We start from the raw sequence: 19,894 nt of genomic DNA on the forward strand, positions 1-19,894 counted from the left end.
CTAAGCAAGATGGTATGTCTGACGCCCAAAAACATGTCTATACAGTTTTTACAATTTTGGTTCCCCTTTCTTTTCATTCCTCCTTCGCAGTGGGTATTCACTAGTCGAAAACGAAAAAGCATCAAAAGCCACCTGGTCTAGTACACCTCGAGCACGTAGCGACCCTCCTCCTTGAACTTCTCAATCTGGTTGCGCGCGTTGACCTTCTTGCCGGTCAGGCGGGCCTCGTAGTTGATGGCCTCCTTGAGCACATCGGTGACGTCGGGCACGGGCCAGGTGGGACCGCAGAGATAGAAGCTGCCCTCGTCGCGGATGTACGCCTGCACAATGTCCTTCATGGTCTGGCGCATGCGGTCCTGGATGTAGATCTTCTCGGGCTGGTCGCGCGAGAAGGCGGCGCCGAGGAGCGTGATGACGCCGGCGTCGAGGTAGGCCTCCCACTCCTCGCCGTAGAGGTACTCCTCGCGCTGGTGGCGCGAGCCGAGGTACAGGAGGATGGGGCCAATGTCCTCGCCGCGGGCCTTTTGCAGGGCGCGGTACTGGACAAAGGCGCGGAAGGGCGCCAGGCCGGTGCCGAGGCCGGCCATGATGAGCGGGGCCTTGGGCGAGGCCGGCAGCTTCATGACGGACGGCTTGACCGAGACGGTCACCTTGGCGCCGACGGGGAGGCGGGCGAGGTAGCGCGAGGCGTGGCCCCAGCGGGCGCGGCCGCGCGTGTCGACCCAGTCGACGACGACGATCATGAGCGACACGGCGTTGGGGGTGACGGCCTGGGCCGAGGCGATGGAGTACTCGCGGCGCTTGAGCGGGGCGACGATGCGGACCAGGTCGTGGAAGCTGGGGCGGGCCGACGGGAACTCCTGCAGAATGTCGACGTACGTGACCGTGTCCTCCTCGCTGCGCTTCTTGAACTCGGCGGCGCCGTCCGGGCCGCCGAGGGCGACGAGCTTCTTCTTCTCGGCCTCGTCGGTGGCAAACTCGGCGAGCGCCTCGTAGAAGCGCTTGGGCGGCTTGCCCAGCACGTCGATGTTCTGCTGGAGCGCCTGGAAGACGGTGCGCGTGTCGAGCACGGCCGGGTCCTCGCGCGACGGCACCTGGACAATCTCGTCCGGGTTGAGGCCGTACCACGAGATGAAGGCCTGGACCTGCTCGTCGTCGTTCTCGGCGTGGATGCCGAGGGCCTCGCCAATCTTGTAGGTGACGCCCGAGTCGCCGAGGTCGAACTCGATGTGGAAGATGTTGCGGTCGTACGAGTCGGGGGTGAGGCGGCGGTTCTCCATGACGGTGATGGTGTGGGTCTTGACCGACAGCTCGGGGCGCAGGTCCGACTTGGTGCCGTAGGCCTCCTTGAAAGCGAGACCCTTGGCGGCGGCTTGCCAGTCGAGCAGCTTGCCGTCCTCTTCGTCCGTCTCGAACTGGTCGTAGGGGACGAAGCTGTTGGCCGTCACGTTGGCCGGGAGCGCGGGCCAGACAAAGTCGACGGGGAGCTCGGTGGCCTCGGCGGGGATGTCGACGGTGCGGAGCGTGACCTCGAGGGCCTCCAGGGTCTCCTCGAGCGAGGGCGTGGCGCCCTCCTTCAAGGTGTCCTGGGCGACGTCTTGGGCCGAGATGTCCGGGCGGGCGATCTTGAAAAAGGCGAATTCGAAGAGCGCCTTGGTGGCGACAGGGTCCTCCTCAAAGGCAGCGGATTGCGTAGCGTCGAGCACGAAAAGCTCAATGCCCTTCTCGACGATGGTCTTGCAGACATGGGCAGGGATGCGCTTCTGCAAGTCCTCGTCCTTGAACTTGGGGAGCTTCAGGAGAAGCTTGCCGCCCTGCTTGAGGCCGTCCAGGACGTCAATCTCCTTGAGGAGCTTCTCGTCGCCGACGGCAACGACATCGCCCCCCTCGATGGCGTAGGGCGCATCGATGGCCTTCCTGGCGCTGCGGATGTCCGTGCGCACCACACCGCCCTGGAGCAGGTTGTCAAAGGTCTCGTCGACGTAGACGTTCTTGGCCGACTCGCGCGCAAGAAGCTTCCCGACGACGGCGGGGGAGGCGGCCACGGCGGAGCTGTCGACGTCCCAGAAGGTGTACTGCTGGGCCTCGATGAGGGAAGGGAAAGGCTTGGTCACGGCATCCCTGTCCTCGATCTTGGTGAAGATGTCGGCGACGGCCTGGGGCGTCAGGGGGACCGAGGCGGCGTACTTGACGTCGGCGACGGCGGGCGACTGGCGCCACTTGTCGGAGAAGGCGACGGCGGCCAGGACATCGCCGTACAGAGCCGACTGAAGAGACTGGTCCTCGACGGCGGTCTCATCCCTGACCTGGCCCAAGACGGCGATGCGGCGGGCCGAGGCGGGGATGGCATCGAGGAAGGCCTCCTCGACGAAGGGACGGTACACGCGAACGTTGACGGCGCCGACCTTGGCGCCGTCGGCGGCGAGGCGAGCGACGACCTGCTTGGCGAGCTGGGCCTCGACGCTGCCAAAGGCGACCAGGACGGTCTCGGCATCCTCGTGGCCGTGGTACTCGAAGAGGTCGTAGGTGGTGCCGAGCTCCGAGTTGAAGAGCTTCAGCAGCTCGATGACCTTGCCCGAGTCGTCGAGCCTCTTGTTGAGGTTGGTGGCCTCCTTGGAGATCTTCTTGTACGTCTCGGCGACGCCCTTCTTGTTGAGGGCGCTGGAGGCCTTGATGGTCTCCCTGGCCAGCTTGACGCCCTCGTCGACGCCGAGGGTGGGGGTCAGGGCGGTCATGAGGGTGGCGAGAAGGGCGGTGTGGTTCGACTCGGCGTCCTCGTCGGAGCCCAGCTCCTTGTTGACGAGGTTCAGCAGGTTCACGACCTTGGAGGAGACGGCCTGCCTCTCCTCGGCGGCGGGCGAACCCTGGGTGAGGGTGCTGTAGAGGTCGGCGATGCCACTCTGGTTCAGGGCGTCGACGATGCGCGAGGTCTCGCGGGCGAGGCGGACGCCGTCGTAGAGGTGGAGGGTGGGGACGACGGCGGCCATGAGGGTGGCAAAGAGAGCCATGTGTTGGGCCTCGGCGGCGGTGGAGCTAGCCACGAGGCCGAGACCCAGGTCCTCGGCGGTGCGGAGGGCGGTGTCGTACTCGGGAAGCAGGCCGTTCTGGTCATCGTAGTCGAGGGCGGCGACGTGGGCGACAAAGGGGGAGGCGACTCCGTAGAGGAGGCTCAGCTGGTCGAGGGCACCGCGCAGGTTCTTCAAGCTGGCGCTAGGGGCAAACAGAGACTGAGGGACATGGCGCTTGGACATGTCAAAGTCCGGGCTGAAGATGTAGCCGAGGGCGAGGGCGCCGGCGCCCGTCCTGGTCTGCAGCTGGATGACATCAGTCTGCTGACCGCGGATGTTGGGCTCGTTGGCCTCGGCCCAGGCGCGAGCGGCGACATCGAGATCGAATGTGGGAGCCGAGTAGCTGAAAATCTTGTCGGAGAGGAGGTAGGCGACCTGTTGGACGAGCAGCTGGGCTGTCACATAGGTCGGGCCAGAGATGGAGGACAGCGCAACGTGTTGGCCAAAGGGTAGAGCGGAAGAGGTCTTGTTGTTGTCGCTGTTGGCGGTCGAGGAAGGGGCCAGCTTGGCATCGAGGACGGCACCAGGGCCGGCGCTCTCTTGAGGTTTGAATTGCATGGTGATGAGATGTGTCCCGAGAGTGGGATTAGAGAAGTGAGGTAGATAGGAGGTGAAGAGGAAACCAAGCAATGCGACGAGGCGGCAGAAAGCAAGGGACGGAGCGTAGTCCTTGCCAAAGTCGAACCTGGGTAACTGGAGGAGAATAGAATCAAGAATGAATTACCAGGTCACTTTGCATACATCTACCCAGACAAGCCCAGTTGGCATGAAGGGGATGAGACGGCCTCGAAGGAGTGACGAGACAACCTAAGAGGGAGAGGATGATGGTTGAAGGGAGAAGGAAGAGGAAGAAGAGAGGAAAAGGAAGGGAAGATATCGTGCTTAAACGGGAAGAAGAAAAAGCAAAAGATTACACCAGCGGAGAGACGCGCCGGGGTACGTGAGAGAAAAGTCGAGAAAATGGATGGACACCTCCGGGGGGTGTGGGGGGTGAAGGCCCTTTTTTTGCCGCCTCTGCTCTGGGAAATCCACTCCCGCCCGTGGCTGTTACCAATCCGATTCTCAGGAATGCGTCCTTGCGCAATTCCGTAGTTTGGGCATGTTGACGGCACAGGGGTATCATGGTGGTTGGTTGCATCTGTTATCTGGTGGGTAAAAAATGGGCAAAATACTGAAGGCGATGGTGGTGAGAAGCTCGAAAGCGTGGGGTCGTCAAAATGACCCAAGATCACGCAATCCACGCTAGGCTGGAAGTAGCTTAGTGGATTCAGGGTCTGGGAGCATGGACCATTTGCCTTTTTTTTTTTATTCAAAAAGGGGAGAAATTGTCATGGTCACCCATTAGTCATCCGTCGGAAGTCGTAAACGGCGAGAACAGCGTTATAACCGTCACAGCCGCTTAATAATCGTCCATATTAGATCAGCCACTTGCGCCGGGCTCAAGGCTGATGGGAAATTCGCGGAAATACAGATACGGCCACTTTATTGAACTTCCTTCGTTCCTCTGGATGCACGAGGTGGTTGTCAAATACCGCGTTTTCACAACGTAAACAGATTATTGATTGAGGACGCTCGAACGTTGAATTCCGTCTGACTGTGCCTGCAAATCTCCGTTACAGGTACCCTTCGGCGACTATTTATTCCGCTCCGAACCTCCTCATTCTGTGACCGCGGCCCGTGTTGCGGCATGTGAACACTTGACTCGGGACATCCACGTCAAGGCCAAACCGCTTCGTCCAGCTCCGTCGAGAAGATTAACCGTTACGAATAGCCAGCCCCGCCGTTGTTGGTGAAGTGAAGCCTCACTACTCTAGACGACTCGAGTTCCTGGATCATGGGCGGCGTGGGTGAATTGAGTATTTGACCCTGCCCTGATCTGAGTCCATCAAGAACCAAACCCTTGTTCGCTTCTACGGAAATCAAACTGATCACGACATGCTGGTGCTCCGAGCGTATACGAACTGTCTCAAAAATAGTAGTAACGTCATTGTATGCTACGTACGCTTAACAAAAGACCACACAGAAGCTTCTTACGCTTCGTAAGGGGTTTCGAATGGACGCTCCGCCTGGGGGGTAATCCGAGCAAGATGGCGCCTGTCACCCGTATCCCAGTCGAGCAGCGCAGAATGCTGCGTGACGCGGTTGTCCCAAACCACGACGGTGCCCTCCTCCCACTTGACCCGCGTCTGGAAGTCGGCTCCCCAAGCGATGTGCTCATACAGGAACTGTAGGATGGCGTCCGACTCCTCCTTCTTCAGGCCGACAATGTGTCGAGTGACTGTTTGGGCCTCTGTTAGTCTCCATTTTGCCTCTCACACATGCGATGCCCTAGAGGGGCCGGGGTAGGTAACGTACACTGGGGATTGACATAGAGGGCCTTCTCGCCCGTCACGGGGTGCGTCCGGACGATGGGGTGCACGTTCTGGACCGGCTCGCGCCGCTTAATGCTGCCCTTTCGCACCGACGCCTCAACCTGCTCGATGCCCGAGTGGACGGCAGACAGCCCGTGCAGCCTCTCCTTGAACAGGGGACTCAGCCGGTTATAGGCTTCAACGGCATTGGCAAAGAGCGTATCGCCGCCCGTGGACGGCTTGTCGAGGATGTACAGGAAGGTGGTCCCGGGGGGCTGCACCTCGTACGAGACGTCCGAGTGCCATGCGACCGAGCTGGTCCGGGTCTCGAAGAACTTTTGCGCCGACGTGTCGCCCGCCTGCCGGTGGACCAGGTGGATTTCGGGGAACCCTTCGGGCGAGCCCGACGTCGGGTGGATGTGGTGCCGGCCAAAGTAGCCGCCGTACTCGAGGGCCTTGTCGATGGGCAGGTCGGCAAAGTCCTGCCCGCGGAAGGCGACCACCTTGCGCTCGGCGACGAAGCGTGCCAGCTCATCTTTACCCGCCTTGCTGAGACTGCTCAACTGGATGCCGCGGACCTCGGTGCCGATGGTGGGAGTCAGGTGGCTGACCTGGGCGATCCCCTCCGGCAGGAGGTTGGGGAAGCTGCCGTCGGCGTCCTTGCCGTGGTCGTAGTGCTCAAACGGCTCCAGGGGAGGGTATCTTTGCTCGGGGTCCCATGTAGGGAGGTAGTTGGGATACTATCAGGCCATGGCGGGCCATGTTAGCCCAGGTCGGCCACGTTTCAGGGGTAGCGCCTGGTGGCGTGGCGCAGCTTATCGACAAAGGGGGAAGCGTCTGCGTACCTTGGCTTTCTGGATACCTTCCTTGCCCTTGGTCTCGACATCTTTCTCGTACGAAACGGGGGCCAGCTCCTTGTACTGATCCGGGGTGGACTCGAGGCGCAGCTGGGCGACCTCGGCCACTGGCGCTACCGTAATGGTTTCTGTCGCTGAAGGGGCCATTTGAAATCTCGCGATGGTAACAGGGCAATGGTGTTTCTTGGTTTGAGGTTGGGGCCTTGGAATCGACTGCCTGTGATGCTCAGCTCGATGCTCTTTTGCTCTTCTACTGATATCGTATCTCTTCGCTTCCATGGCGAGACTTTATACTTGATCGGGCACGGTTTCGCGTGGCATATTCTTTGCTAGTTCGGATGACGACTGTCCTTCCATGCATTATGCGATTACTGGTCCTGCTTACGCGGAAACCGAGGATGGCACTTTTCCGTTTCCAGGGACAGATATCCTGACGAGTTACAAAGCTTCGCCCAAGTGAGGAGTAGATGGCGCGACATGACGTGATGACTAGATGGATGATCATACTCATACTCGATAACGACTCTGCCGACGCCCGCAGCTAAGACTGGTGTTATGTGAAGCTGACAGCACGCAATGCCCCAGCGCCGACTTTGCACTCGTCTTGTTGAAGATGCTATCATGCTCCTCGACCTCTGTTCCTCGACCTCAACTACTCGGCGTCTCAAGGACAGAAATTCTGGACTAGAGCAAGACTTTGCTTGTCCTAACGGATGACGAATAGCACGTTGTCAACCTCGTCAACCTCCTGACGCTGACATGGAGACTTGGGAAACTCGGGGCCCAGGCCGCTAGAGAGCGCGACAGGGGTAATTGCGGGGGCTGCTAGAGCGGAGGATCCAGGATCACGGCGGCGACGTGGTCGAGTATCAGTATCCTCTCACCGGGTCAGTCAAGACACGTCGACTTGCTACCCGTTTTCCTCAGCAGGGTAACTCACGTTCGTACACGACATGGCTGATGGTTCAGTAACGGAATAGGCCCAATTTCCTTCGTTGCCGTCGAGACGCCAGACCTCTGCTCGATGCCGCCGCCAGACCGAGTTGGCGTCTTGAGGATCATCGTCAGCGACGCTATTCGACCCGAAAAGCTGATGATGAAATCCGCTACTTCTGCATCTCGTCATCGGCACTTGCGGATCAACCCCATGGCAATGGGCATGTCGCAATATCAAACCCACGGTCACGCCATCCATACATATACCATCTCTATGGCATTCTATGTTCGACAAAGAACCGAACAGTGGGACAGACGTCGCCGAATTTTGGGTTCGTTTCGCGATGCAAATCAGCAATACGCAATACACCCTGGATCATGACACCATTGATGAGCAAGTCGACGGCCAAATGGAAGCAGGACAGCAAGGAGTCCCATATGCGAATTGGCCATGAAGCTGTGCGTATAAAAAGCAGCGCCGCGGAGGTGTTTCATCTATATCATGTGCTCATTGCCACACAGTCTCATCCAACAGAAGCGAAACGTCCGACGGTTGCTCCGAACGGTCTGTCCCAAGTTTTCGAGATATCGCCATGTCTGGTATCCCTCCTCCGTCCGGAGGGCCGTTGGAAACCTCCCCGAAAGACGACAAGGCGGAGTGGAGCGCAAAATCGGTCGATGATGCCATTAGTTCTCCGTCCTCGGATAGCGAAGAAGACGTGAAAGCCGTCAAGCGCAGCGTCTGGGGCTCGACGGAAGACCACCCGTTTTCGGACCCGAGTGCGGCGGAGTACTGGCGGAAAGTGTACGAGCGTGCCAGCTACGAGAACCGGCACCGCTTCGATCCTAGCTTCCAATGGACAGCCGACGAGGAGAGAAAGCTCGTCAGAAAGGTATTCCCTCTCTCGGATCTGCTCAGTGCTCCCCACACGAGAACCCCGTTGCTGACCTGTCGCTTTACAACGCGGTAGATTGACTTGCGAATCATGCTCTGGGCATGGATCATGTTCTTGTCTCTCGATCTCCATCGAAAGAGCATCAACCGAGCCATCTCCGACAATATGGTTAGTCACTATCCCTGAAGGCCCTTGGAGAGAGTCCGGTGTAACAGAGTGTAGCTTCCCGAGTTGGGCATGAATACGAACGACTTCAACTACGGTCAAACGGTCAGTGACACTCAGATTCCCTTGACAAAACAAAACGAAGAAGCTGCTCACAGGTTTTACAGATTTTTCTCGTCTCTTTTCTTGCTGCCGAGCTGCCTAGCGGCCTTATCAGTAAGAGGCTGGGAGCTGATAGATGGATTCCCACCATCATTGTGGGCTGGTCCATCGTGTCCGGATCCCAGGCCTTCCTCAGTAATCGGGCGGGGTTTTACGCCATAAAATGCCTGCTTGGATTGCTCATGGGAGGTTTCATTCCGTGAGTGGCTGGCCATCATTTTTTTTTTCTTTTCTCTTTTTCCCCCTACATTTGCTCGTGCTGACTGATGAGACCAGGGACATCGTCTTATATCTAACTTATTTCTACAAGTCCAATGAGCTCCCCGTGAGGCTGTCGTGGTTCTGGACAGCACTTAGCACGGCGAATATTCTCGGGTCTCTGATTGCGGCGGGCGTTTTGCAGATGAGAGGGATCCTGGGATGGGGAGGTTGGCGATGGCTGTGAGTTCCCCCTGGGCCCCTTTTTAAAATGCCGGCCTTTCCGTAACTGACGATGGCACCAGCTTTCTCCTGGAGGGACTCATCACAGTCATCATCGGCATTTTCTCCTGGGGCCTCATGCCTCCCGGTCCCTGTGAAACAGTAAATTGGTTCCGAGGGAAGGACGGCTGGTTCACGGAACACGAGGAGCTGATTCTCGTCAACCGACTACTACGGGACGATCCCAGCAAGGGCGATATGAACAACAGACAGGGCGTGGGAGGCAAGATGCTCTGGCGTGCCATTAACGATTGGGAACAGTGGCCACTCTACCTGCTCGGACTGACGACATACATCCCCCCGGCGCCGCCGAGCACGTACCTGTCGTACATCCTCCGGCAGCTGGGCTTCTCGGTATTCCAAGCCAACCTCCTCGCGATGCCGTCCCAGTTCCTGTTCGCCGTCAACCTGCTCATCATCTCGTGGGTGTCGGAGCGGGTGCGCGAGCGCGCGGCCGTGTCGTCCCTGTCCAACATCTGGATCTTCGCGTGGCTGGTGCCGCTGGTGGTGCTCCCCGCCGACGCCAGCCCCCTGGATCCGCTATGCGCTCCTGACGGGCCTCCTCAGCTACCCGTACTGCCACGCCATCCTGGTCGGGTGGAACGCCAGGAACAGCAACTCGGTGCGCACGCGGGCCGTCAGCGCGGCGCTGTACAACATGTTTGTGCAGAGCGGCAACATTGTCTCGTCCAACATTTACCGGGAGGACGACCAGCCGCTGTACCGCCGGGGCAACAAGATTCTTCTCGCCATCTGCTGCTACAACATTGTGCTCTTTTACGTCGTCAAGGCGTTCTACATATGGCGGAACAAGGTGCGCGACAGGAAATGGGCGGCCATGACCAAGGAGGAGCAGGCGGAGTATCAGCTGAACACGACTGACGAGGGGATGAAGAGGCTGGATTTCCGGTTTTCGCACTAAACTGGCTTTGTAGGCATTAGATCTGCCGCACTCCTTGGTAACACATTTTTACAAATGAGATAAAATAGAAACGATTGAACGGTTGATTGTTGTGTTGCTCGTCTCTGTGTCCATCCTAGGAGCATCTTCTGCTGTGGATCGATCTGCTTCTACCGTTCGGAGGCTTGTTCTTCCGCCACCGAAGCTGACTCATGCCCTCGGCTACTGACTATTAGTCATATGACCGGTCGGTACCGATGGTCGCATGACTCAGCCAAGTGGCAATCTCGAAATTTCCTAAACCGTCGTCCACGGAGCATCTAGATCTCTACCTACCACATCGGGTCTTCCTTTGCTACGTTGTATCCATAAAACATTTCAGCGTTGCGGTTGCGCCTTTTGTGCCGTTGGTTGATTATTTTGCATCGAGCGATTTGTGCCGGACAATGACAGAATACTAAGAAGCAAAAGGAAAAGGAAAGATCTTAACCGGCAGAGATGGATCATGGCGGCACAAATACCGCATGGCGTTATAAGATCAACGGTCACTCAACGGTCGACAGTCGGCAGTTGACACATTGGACTCGAAAGAACAGAGAATCATCCGTCGACCCTGGTCCTCATTGGTTCCTTGCATCATCATACATAACAAGCGACAGGGTGTTCCCATCTAGGCATTCTCTTTTGCTCCGTTCACTAATCGGCATCTCCTTACCACTCCCTCGCCCACCCGAAGACCCAGACACCTCCTGACCTTGTCGGGCACCGTTATTCAACAGCATCTCGACCATCAACAAGACCGCCGAGCCAGATGGAAAAGAACGCTGGTCGGTCCGGCGCCAAATCGGCGAACCGCCGACCACCATCCTCCCACCTCGTCACCACATCCTTCCTCATCGTCAACTTGCACTGCCCATCATGCGTCTCGGCCATCAAGGAAGCCATCCGCAATGCCTGTGGTGACGATGTCCTGTGGGTTTCACCCAACATAGTCACATCTGTCGTCACAGTCCAGCACAAGCATGCCGGGTCCGGGACCGCTGACACCATCTCTCGCATGGCCCATTCACTCGGGGACGCTGGCTTTGAAATCTCCACCGTATCCACGACCGCCACCGTGGCAGGCAGCGACGAAAGCTCGACTAACCTGACAGCGGCGTCAGGTCAGGGCCAGGCCGCTCGTAGTACGGGGCTTGATGCCCGACATAGTAGCGACGATGGACCCCTCGATCGGCTGGTCCATCTTTCCGGTCTCGCTTTCTCGTCCACCGCGACCGACTCTCGCAACCGCCGAGAAGCACACCTCGCCAACTGTGAACAGTGTCAACTTTCCACCCCGACGTGGCCGCATTCTCAAATGTCAACCCATGCTTCGTCCGACGGTGAAAAAACCGCACTCACAGTCGCCGGCTCCGCCGAGCCCAGCCTTCTCGACACTGACGACCTTTCTCCCCTCAAGAGCGTAGCAACCGATACCGCTTCCCACTCCCGGCCTTCTGGTGCAAGTTCGCCCCGCGCTCGGAGAGTAACGCTATCCATTGGTGGCATGACTTGCACGTCCTGTTCTCGCACCATCGAAGAGCAGCTCGGCCAGAAATCGGGCATTTTGCACGTTACCGTCAACCTGGTGAACAACAGTGCCACCGTGGACATCACAGACGAGATTGAAGCCGACTCCCTCGTCGGAGAAGTCGAGGACTTGGGCTTTGAAGCCGTACTCGAAGACTGTATCGAGCTGGGCGGGGAGACCAAGGTTTCCAAGGAAAAGGAACCCACGCGATGGCGATGCGTCCTTGCTGTCGGCGGCATGACCTGTTCGTCCTGTACCAACGCCATCAACGCCGAACTGAGCAAGAGAGATTGGATAACGAATGTGACCGTGAACCTGATCTCCAACAGTGCCGTCGTCGACTACACCATCGAGGGGAAGGAAAACGACATCGCCAAGGCCATTGAGGACATGGGCTTCGAGGCCACCGTGGCTTCCGTCGAGAAGCTAGAGTCCCGCCACCTGGAGACCGCCCAGGAAAGAGTCGTCCAGATCTCCGTCGACGGGCTCTTCTGCAAACACTGCCCCGGCCGTCTCGTGCACTCCTTGGCCGCCTTCAAGCCCGACGTCGAAATCCTGTCGGAACCGACCATGGAGAACCCCAAGGTCAAGATCAAGTACGTCCCCGATACGCCCACCCTCACCATTCGCCGAATCCTTTCCGCCATTGAGGCCACCGACCCGGCCTTTCAGGCCTCGATATATCACCCGCCGACATTGGAGGAGCGATCCAAGGCCGTGACGGCGCGTTACCAGCGCCAGCTGCTTTTGCGGGTGATCTTCAGCCTCATCGTCGCTATCCCGACCTTCATCATTGGCATCGTGTACATGAGCCTCCTTCCCAATAGCAACCCCGGCAAACGCTATTTGATGAGTCCCTGGGTGTCGGGCCTCAGCCGCATTCAGATAGCCCTCTTCATCCTCGCGACGCCGGTCTACTTCTTCGGCGCCGACGTCTTCCACATCCGCGCCATCAAGGAACTGATCAACCTATGGAAGCCCGGAAGCAGGACGCCCATCTTGCGCCGGTTTTACAAATTCGGGAGCATGAACCTGCTCATCTCTCTCGGGACGACCATTGCCTACATCTCGTCCGTCAGCCAGATGATCTCGGCAGCCGTCCACAAACCGGAAAAAGCCGAGGATGGCCACTTTTACTTCGACTCGGTCGTCTTCCTGGCCCTGTTTCTCTTGCTGGGCCGTCTGATCGAGGCGTACAGCAAAGCGAAAACCAGCGACGCCGTGGAGATGCTTGGCAAGCTGCGCCCGAGCACGGCCATCCTCGTCGAGAAGGACGATCGCGGCCAAATGTCCGACTCGGTCGTCGGCGTCGACCTGGTGGAGTTTGGCGATGTTGTCCGGATCCCCCACGGCGCGTCCCCCGTCGCCGACGGCGTCGTCCTCCAGGGCGAAACCAACTTTGACGAATCGAGCCTGACGGGCGAGTCTCGGCCCATCAAGAAAAGCCCCGGCGACGACCTGTTCGCCGGGACGGTCAACAAGGGAGCCGCCGTGCTCATGCGCGTCACCGGCGCCGCCGGCCGATCCATGCTCGATCAGATCGTGCAAGTCGTGCGCGAGGGCCAGACCAAGCGTGCTCCCATTGAGCGCGTGGCCGACATGCTGACGGCGTATTTCGTGCCCATCATCACTCTCTTCGCCATCCTCACCTGGGTGCTGTGGACAGTCTTGGCCCATACCGGTGCGCTCCCGGACGATTACATCGACGCCGAGAGCGGCCGGATTGCCTTTGCGCTCCAGTTCGCCATTGCCGTCTTCGTCGTCGCCTGTCCCTGCGGTCTGGGCTTGGCCGCGCCGACGGCCATCTTCGTTGGCGGTGGCCTCGCCGCCAAGAACGGCATCCTGGCCAAGGGAGGCGGCGAGGCGTTCGAGAAGGCCAGCAAGATCGACGTCGTCGTCTTTGACAAGACCGGCACCCTGACCGTGGGGGGTGACCCCAAGATCACCGATGCCGTCACGCGTCCCGAGGCATTGGAGGCACTGGCCGCACCGGATCGCCAGAGGAGCACGCTCCTCGCCGTCCTTAAGGAGATGGAAGGAAACAGCAGCCACCCGATTGCCAAGGCCATCGTCTCGTACTGCACCGCCGAAATCCAAGAAGAAGAGAAACAACAGGTCGAGGTCAAAGTCGTCAATGTCGAAGAACTTCCGGGAAAGGGCATGAAGGCTACATGGGAGAGAAACGGCCCGGAAGACAGCTCCGACATGATTGTGGGAAATGAGTCGCTCATGCGAGACTATTCCGTGCCCATTCCCGAGCACATCGCGACGCAGCTGGAGGGGTGGAAGCGGGAAGCCAAGTCGGTCGCCCTCGCGGCCATTCAAAACACGACGCCAGAGGAAAATGGATCCGAAACCCCCGATCAACACCACGGCCCGTGGCAACTAGCCGCGGCGCTCTCCATCTCCGACCCCATCCGGCCGGAAGCCCAGCGCATCGTGCGCACACTACAGGACCGAGGCACGCGCGTCTGGATGCTCTCGGGCGACAACGCGGTGACGGCGCGGGCGGTGGCTTCGCAGGTGGGCATCGACCCGTCCAACGTGCTGGCCGAGGTTCTCCCGTCCGAAAAGGCCGAGAAGATCACATACCTGCAGTCGACGCTCAAGGCGGGCACAAGCAGGAGCGAGGAAGGGGATGGCGACGGCAGCGCGGGGCGGCGGGCAATGGTGGCCATGGTCGGGGACGGGATCAACGACGCGCCGGCGCTGACGCGGGCGGATGTCGGGGTGGCCATCGGGAGCGGGAGCGACGTGGCGATCTCGAGCGCCGACTTTGTCCTCGTGTCGAGCGAGCTCGGCGCCGTGGTGACGCTGCTCGAGCTGAGCCGCGCCGTGTTCCGCCGCATCCGCGTCAACTTTGCCTGGGCCGTCGTCTACAACATGGTCGCCCTGCCCGTGGCCGCCGGCTGCCTGTACCCGCTGACGACGCCGTCGGGGGACCACATCCGGCTGGACCCGGTGTGGGCGGCGCTGGCCATGGCGCTGAGCAGCATCAGCGTCGTCTTGAGCTCGCTGGCCTTGCGGTTGAGGATTCCGTGGATCGGGTTCCGGAGGGCGCACGCTTGATGTAGAGTATGGTTGGGAGGTTATGTCCGGATACGTGTCATGTATGATCTCATGTCGTATGTCAAGGAGGATTTGTTTGAATAAATGCTCTTTCACCGTTCAGAGTTGAGTGATTTCCTACCTCGTATGAGATGTGCGTTCCATTTACAGCCACACACCCAGCCACACCCAGCCACATCCGCAGCTCATTACGGAGCCGTGTCCGGGGGCAAGCGGAAGACCCACGGCAACCAGCTGACTAAGCGGTCCACGTATGCACAAGAGCCCATTTGGTCACCTTTTCCTCGCTTTTCCTCACATCACCAACTTCGCGAACCCCGAGGCATCTTCCCAGGGAGAGGCTGAACCTCTCGTCACACTACCCTAATCCCGGGTTGCCCCGCTGCTGCAATTTAATCTGCATCTTAGCTTCGGCATTCGAAAAGCGAAAGGAGAAAGGGGGGGTTCAAGCTGCATCGCGACACAGCAACGCAAACCCCCACGGCGTGCCGATGCGATGGCGAAATGGGAAACCTCCGTGACGCCTCTCCGGGACCGGGTACACTGCAGCAGCAGTACTCTAAAGTCGCCTTCCCCGGGCAGCCTTATGCGTGAGGCTTTCTGTATACCCAAAACATGGGGCCCTTGGAACCATATCCAGATGACAGATTCGCCACTTTATAATAGGGCTGTCTCTGACAGGAGGAGGATGTTTTGGCCAGGGGCTCTAGATGATGCGTTTAGCCCAGCCCGCCAGTTTCGTGTCGTCTGACCTCGATTCCTGGGTTCGTTGGTGGTCTTTTGCGGCGCGATCCCGGTCAATTCATTCCGATTTTGCCTTGACGCATCACTCCTGTGACTGTTTCCTGGCATGGCTTTCTTCTCACACCAATCCGTGCCATGCTATCTACCGCCTCGCCTCCGTTCAGTCCATATTTGGCATCAATTTACGGGAAGGCGAAACAGACATCTCCCTTGTTGCTTACCCAGAAAACAAACCGCCACGCAAACGCCTCGTTCCATCTGACAAACTGACCCCATCACTAGATGGCGATGATTCACACGTCCCGACTTGGTCCCTTATCCGCTGCTACCTAGTCTGTATCCTCGTCATAGCAGCCAGGGGGTGCAAACTTCGATCCCTCTGCCTTTGGTCCGTTCAAGCTGGCCATTCGGTTCGGGTTCGATTCGAGCCAGTAGCACGTGTTGAGAGCTTACCATGCTGTTTGTGAAAAGCTTCTTAATATAAGAAATTAATCACACTGGGACCCGAATAATTTAATGATAAAACACAAATGAAAGGACGGGTCAACGGGCCCGACATACCTTGGACAGTATAAGTTGTGTCCGTTCCGTAGAGTGGTTGTCGAGACTCATCCAAGGTCACACGGCACATGTGACCCAATGGCCGATCTTGTGGGTGGGAAAAGCCTCACGAGTCACCGATACACGAGCTACATTGGCTTGTGAAAAGTTTGTTAACTGTCATGATGGCAGAGGGTCTTGGACAGCCGTCGTTGGGCAAGGGGAGCAGGCAACGACCAACTACCCACCCACCTAGTCCATACTTGGCCAATTTATCCCGTCTTGTCACGATGTTAATGCCATGTCAGGATGCCAGATGGGTGAGCCACAATCTTCATATGAACGAATGAACAAATAGGGTCTGGTGCTCGCCAGCGACCGTTGTATAATTCCAGGAACACACAAATGCTTCGAGTTTGGTCCGAAATGCCATGCTGCCTAAGACTCCGAAAATGAAAAGAAGACTTCGACTCTGATCCGAAAATGCCCTCCATACCAGTCCAATCCCCGACTCGATGGTTCGTAGAATGACCCTAACAACACCCGTTGATATGCAAATGGTGACTGTCTTTGTTCCCCATCCACAGTTGCCGCATCTCCATCTCATGATGCTCATATGGCAACGCAACTCCTCATTACCCCTGGTTGGTGTGAGATGGCAAACAGAAAAGGAAAACTCGGAGGCATCCAGAGATTGGAGGTCGCTGTGCAAATCCATACCCTCCATCTATAAGGTATAACCCAACACTGCGCTTTTGATATGCTACTAGTGACATGAGAGGAAAACACTGAAAAAAACGAGAGGCATGAATACAAAAGAAAAGGCAAATAAAAAGAAAATAAAACCGCCCCGCCAACGCCGGCTCATGCTTGTCGAGCAAGATGATGCAGCACAAAAGATGTGACAGTGAGAGAAAGAGAGTGTGTGGGTGTGTGCGTTTCATGTGTCGTATCCGTGTCTGTCGCGGTTCTATCGCACAGCCACCGATGCGAACATGCGCTCCAACATGGCGCGCCCCATGCGCATCCGCTTGGTTTTGCCGCCGTCGCCCGCCTGAAGCTCCGCCAGCTCCGCCAACTCCTCCTGGCTGACTTGGTAGGGGAACATGGGCGGCCGGCTGAGCTCCTTGCGCTTGGGCAGGCTGGTCGCCTTTTCGACGTGGACCTCGACAGGCGACTCGTGACGCCGGCCGTCGGGGACGTACATGTACGGCTCCTCCTCGGCGTAGTACTCGTCGGGAGGCGTCGTCGCGCGAGAGGACCGTGACCGGATGCTCTCGGTATCGGCGACCGAGGCGGCGTAGGACGAGCTCGACGAGGTCGAGGCGCTGTGGCTGTGGTATCTGGGGTAGCTGTCGTAGCTGGCGCTGTGGACCAGGGGCGGTGGGGTGATGGACGAGGTCGAGCTGTGGTGGCGGTGTGTGCTGCGCGTGCGCATGTCGTTGTTGTTGTTGTGGTTCTCGCGACTCCTGTGCCGGGATCGCGACGCCTCCCTCGAATAAGGCGGAGTCGCGTAGCCAGGGCGCATAAAGATGGACGACCTGAGCATCTGGCGGCGCTCCTCTTCCTCCCTCTTCCTGCGGCGCAACATGCGCTCGGCGTGCTTGGCCTCGATCCTATCCCGGATGGGAGCCAGGAAGGGGTCGAACTCCCGGTACAGATCCTCCTCGTTGATGCGCAAGTCCCAGTTGAGGAGCATGAGCAATTGCCGCTCCATGAGGTTGACCTCAGACCGGCTGAAGCCGAAGCTGTAGAAATCGGTATCGATGTTGCTGTAGGCGGCCCAGTGCTTGTTCTTGGGCGAGCTGTCATTAAGGTACTTGGCGGTGAGGATGAGAGAAGCAAGGAAGATTCGGTGGGTAGTGCACCGCAGGCCACGGGCGGCCGGTTGTAGTTTCGATCGTAGGCGGGTGAGGTAGACGAGGGTGGACATGAGGGTGGGGACTTGTACGTTGGACGAGACGACGAGCTGGGTGATGAAGGCCTCGAGGGTTGGGAGGTCGCCATCGTCCGGCTGGACCACGCGCGCCTCGGGACTCCTGGGCGGAGTGGGCGGGAGCTGGTATCTCTTCTGGGCTTCGGCGGCACCGGGCGGTGCGAGGTGGGAGTCGCAGGCGATGACGTTGAAGGCGGCGCCCGCAAGGTAAGCAATCATCTGCTTGGAGACCCGCTGGTATACGAAATGATCGAGAGCCGCAGAATTCAGGTCTTCCAAGCTGAGACGCTGTGTCGAATCCATCGTGTCCATCGTGAGGTGGCTTGGATGTGAGGGCGCGAGGGCGTGAGCGCGTGTCGAGTCGTGTAAGTGGTGTAAGTGGTGCAAGTCGGTGTAAGTGAAGGGCCCCGGTGATGACTAAGAGGGGATGGTCGCCCTTTGTACGTTGTATGCGGGAATATGGTGTAAGTGCCGCTTAGGGAGGGGAAGCTGTCGTAAAGTGAGAACGAGGAGGGGTGATGGAGTGGATGTTATATCGAATGAATGGGCAAAGTCGGGGAACAGCAAAGCTCATGCGCCCTTGTCCCGAATGACTGGCAGACGATCAGGCAACCCTTGGGACTCTTTATGAAAAAGAGGGAGGGAACTCGGCGTCAGTGGGTGACGTGCGGCCCACGGAGGCTGAGCGAGACGACGAAGCGATGCGCCACGGACTCTCAAAGGGGAGAGTCTAGGGGAAACGCTAGACAGGGGGTTCAAGGAAGCGCTAGTGAAGGGGTGCCGTGTGTGTGGACGGAGAGGGGTGCAAATGGGAAGCAGGGATCTTCGGTTGCTTTTTGAGGGGGGGCGGGCTAGCCGATAATTATGTGGGTCGGTCTGTTTCGCCAAGGAAAATCGCCAAAGGGACTCGACTCGAATGTGGTCTCACTGCTTTGGGGAAAAGATGACCGTAGTCGTTGATGAGTAATTAGGCCTCCGAACAAGAGGAAATTGGTAGAGTTGGTTGGTGGCGGCGACGCAAGGCGGCGATGATGCTTTTCGTATGTTATGGCTGACGATGCGGCGAGCAGGAGGGCCGTCGGTGGCTTGGCAGTGTCGATGTGGCCAGGAGTTCTGGTGGGATGCAAAGCCGAATGAGATGCGTTACAACGGGTTGGGCTGAGCAAGGCGTTCGCAAATGTAAATCCAAGTATACGAGGGCCGGGCGAACAGGCAGGCAATGGACAACAACACCGCAATTTGAGGTGGCTTTCAACTCAAATCGTTCGGACAACCGAGTATTCGTAATGGAATGCCAGACGGAACTGTGATGGTGTTTTGTTGGGGCGATGAGAATGTTTGTTTGTCTAAGAGGCTTTCAGGCCGGGGTCGAGGGGCGGTGTAGTAAAGTGGTGAGATGGGTTGGTGTTTAGAATGTCTTGCGACGAAAGCGAGATGGAGATGGAAAGGCTGATGAGTCTAAACCGGCGGATGAGGGCTTCTTCAAATGCTTGAAGCCGTTTGCGTGGAAACTCACAGCAATCTTACCAAGGACGTCAGAGATGACAAAAAAGGTCACGATGCTGACACCGTGAGGCCGAAGTCCGTTGGGAATACCCGCTTGGAAGGCGAAAGTTCCGGAGCACCGATAGTAACGGGGACAGTCCGCCGAGACGAAGCTTTGCGGGGTGAGCTGTGAATGCAGAGTTTCGCGAGAATACACCTGTCGACAGGGTTGCTTTCGGTGGTCCGGTGAGTCCGGGTGCTGAAGGTCAAGGGGCGACTTGTTGCTTGGCACGACCAAAGCGACGATGGATGCTTTGCAAAATTGCCACCACGACCTTTTTTTAGATCTTCACTTTTTGCTGGGCCCTGTAATTGACGGTATCAAGGGAAATCGAGAAAGATATCAGTCGATGCGACGGTTTTTTTCACTGTCGGACTTTTGGTCTTCCATGTCAGTTGACGAACTGGAGGGTAAGGGGTACGGTATCGCCGGTCAGACTGTTGCCGATGGGAGGCGAAAGACCTCAAATGACAAGGCTTTTCAATCCTGCGTCGGAGACACAGGTCGACGACGGAATCAAAGGGGAGACGATGCACGTACAAAGATGAGAGCGTTTTTGATGGTTTGTAGCCCAAACTCGCTGTGGTTAGATATCCAGACAAATAGCAGATATCCTTCTTCGACGGAAAGGCAGGCTATATATCACGCTCTTTGCTCCAGATAATGGACCGAC

The 19,894-nt window shown here is 58.0% G+C and overlaps 5 protein-coding genes across 5 annotated transcripts; 2 read left to right on the forward strand and 3 right to left on the reverse strand.

Annotated features, from left to right (window-relative positions):
* Positions 1–137: 137 nt before the first annotated feature.
* ACRALDRAFT_2041897 (uncharacterized protein) lies at positions 138–3,626 on the reverse strand (the record flags this gene model as incomplete). The annotated part of the gene is made up of 2 exons (XM_071021199.1): positions 138–2,624; positions 2,823–3,626. The coding sequence occupies 2 exons, from the start codon at positions 3,624–3,626 to the stop codon at positions 138–140; spliced, it is 3,291 nt and encodes a 1,096-aa protein (XP_070874586.1).
* A 1,179-nt stretch (positions 3,627–4,805) lies between these two features.
* ACRALDRAFT_1076870 (uncharacterized protein) lies at positions 4,806–6,423 on the reverse strand (the record flags this gene model as incomplete). The annotated part of the gene is made up of 3 exons (XM_071018551.1): positions 4,806–5,346; positions 5,424–6,159; positions 6,265–6,423. The coding sequence occupies 3 exons, from the start codon at positions 6,421–6,423 to the stop codon at positions 5,099–5,101; spliced, it is 1,143 nt and encodes a 380-aa protein (XP_070874587.1). The 3' UTR covers positions 4,806–5,098.
* Positions 6,424–7,805: 1,382 nt separating this feature from the next.
* ACRALDRAFT_1051083 (uncharacterized protein) lies at positions 7,806–9,910 on the forward strand (the record flags this gene model as incomplete). Its single annotated transcript, XM_071015672.1, has 6 exons — positions 7,806–8,105; positions 8,184–8,276; positions 8,441–8,634; positions 8,712–8,876; positions 8,939–9,403; positions 9,483–9,910. The coding sequence occupies 6 exons, from the start codon at positions 7,806–7,808 to the stop codon at positions 9,835–9,837; spliced, it is 1,572 nt and encodes a 523-aa protein (XP_070874588.1). The 3' UTR covers positions 9,838–9,910.
* A 555-nt stretch (positions 9,911–10,465) lies between these two features.
* ACRALDRAFT_1043306 (uncharacterized protein) lies at positions 10,466–14,556 on the forward strand. The gene is made up of 3 exons (XM_071015309.1): positions 10,466–10,933; positions 10,985–11,530; positions 11,789–14,556. Exons 1-3 carry the CDS (start codon positions 10,628–10,630, stop codon positions 14,453–14,455), a joined length of 3,519 nt encoding a protein of 1,172 aa, XP_070874589.1. The 5' UTR covers positions 10,466–10,627; the 3' UTR covers positions 14,456–14,556.
* Positions 14,557–16,709: 2,153 nt separating this feature from the next.
* Positions 16,710–17,987, reverse strand: ACRALDRAFT_2027294 (uncharacterized protein; the record flags this gene model as incomplete). Its single annotated transcript, XM_071020455.1, has 1 exon — positions 16,710–17,987. The coding sequence occupies one exon, from the start codon at positions 17,985–17,987 to the stop codon at positions 16,710–16,712; it is 1,278 nt and encodes a 425-aa protein (XP_070874590.1).
* Between the last annotated feature and the right edge of the window lie 1,907 nt (positions 17,988–19,894).

This window comes from Sodiomyces alcalophilus (genome assembly GCF_042370955.1).
Source record: "Sodiomyces alcalophilus JCM 7366 unplaced genomic scaffold ACRALscaffold_4, whole genome shotgun sequence".
Lineage (NCBI taxonomy): Eukaryota > Fungi > Ascomycota > Sordariomycetes > Glomerellales > Plectosphaerellaceae > Sodiomyces > Sodiomyces alcalophilus.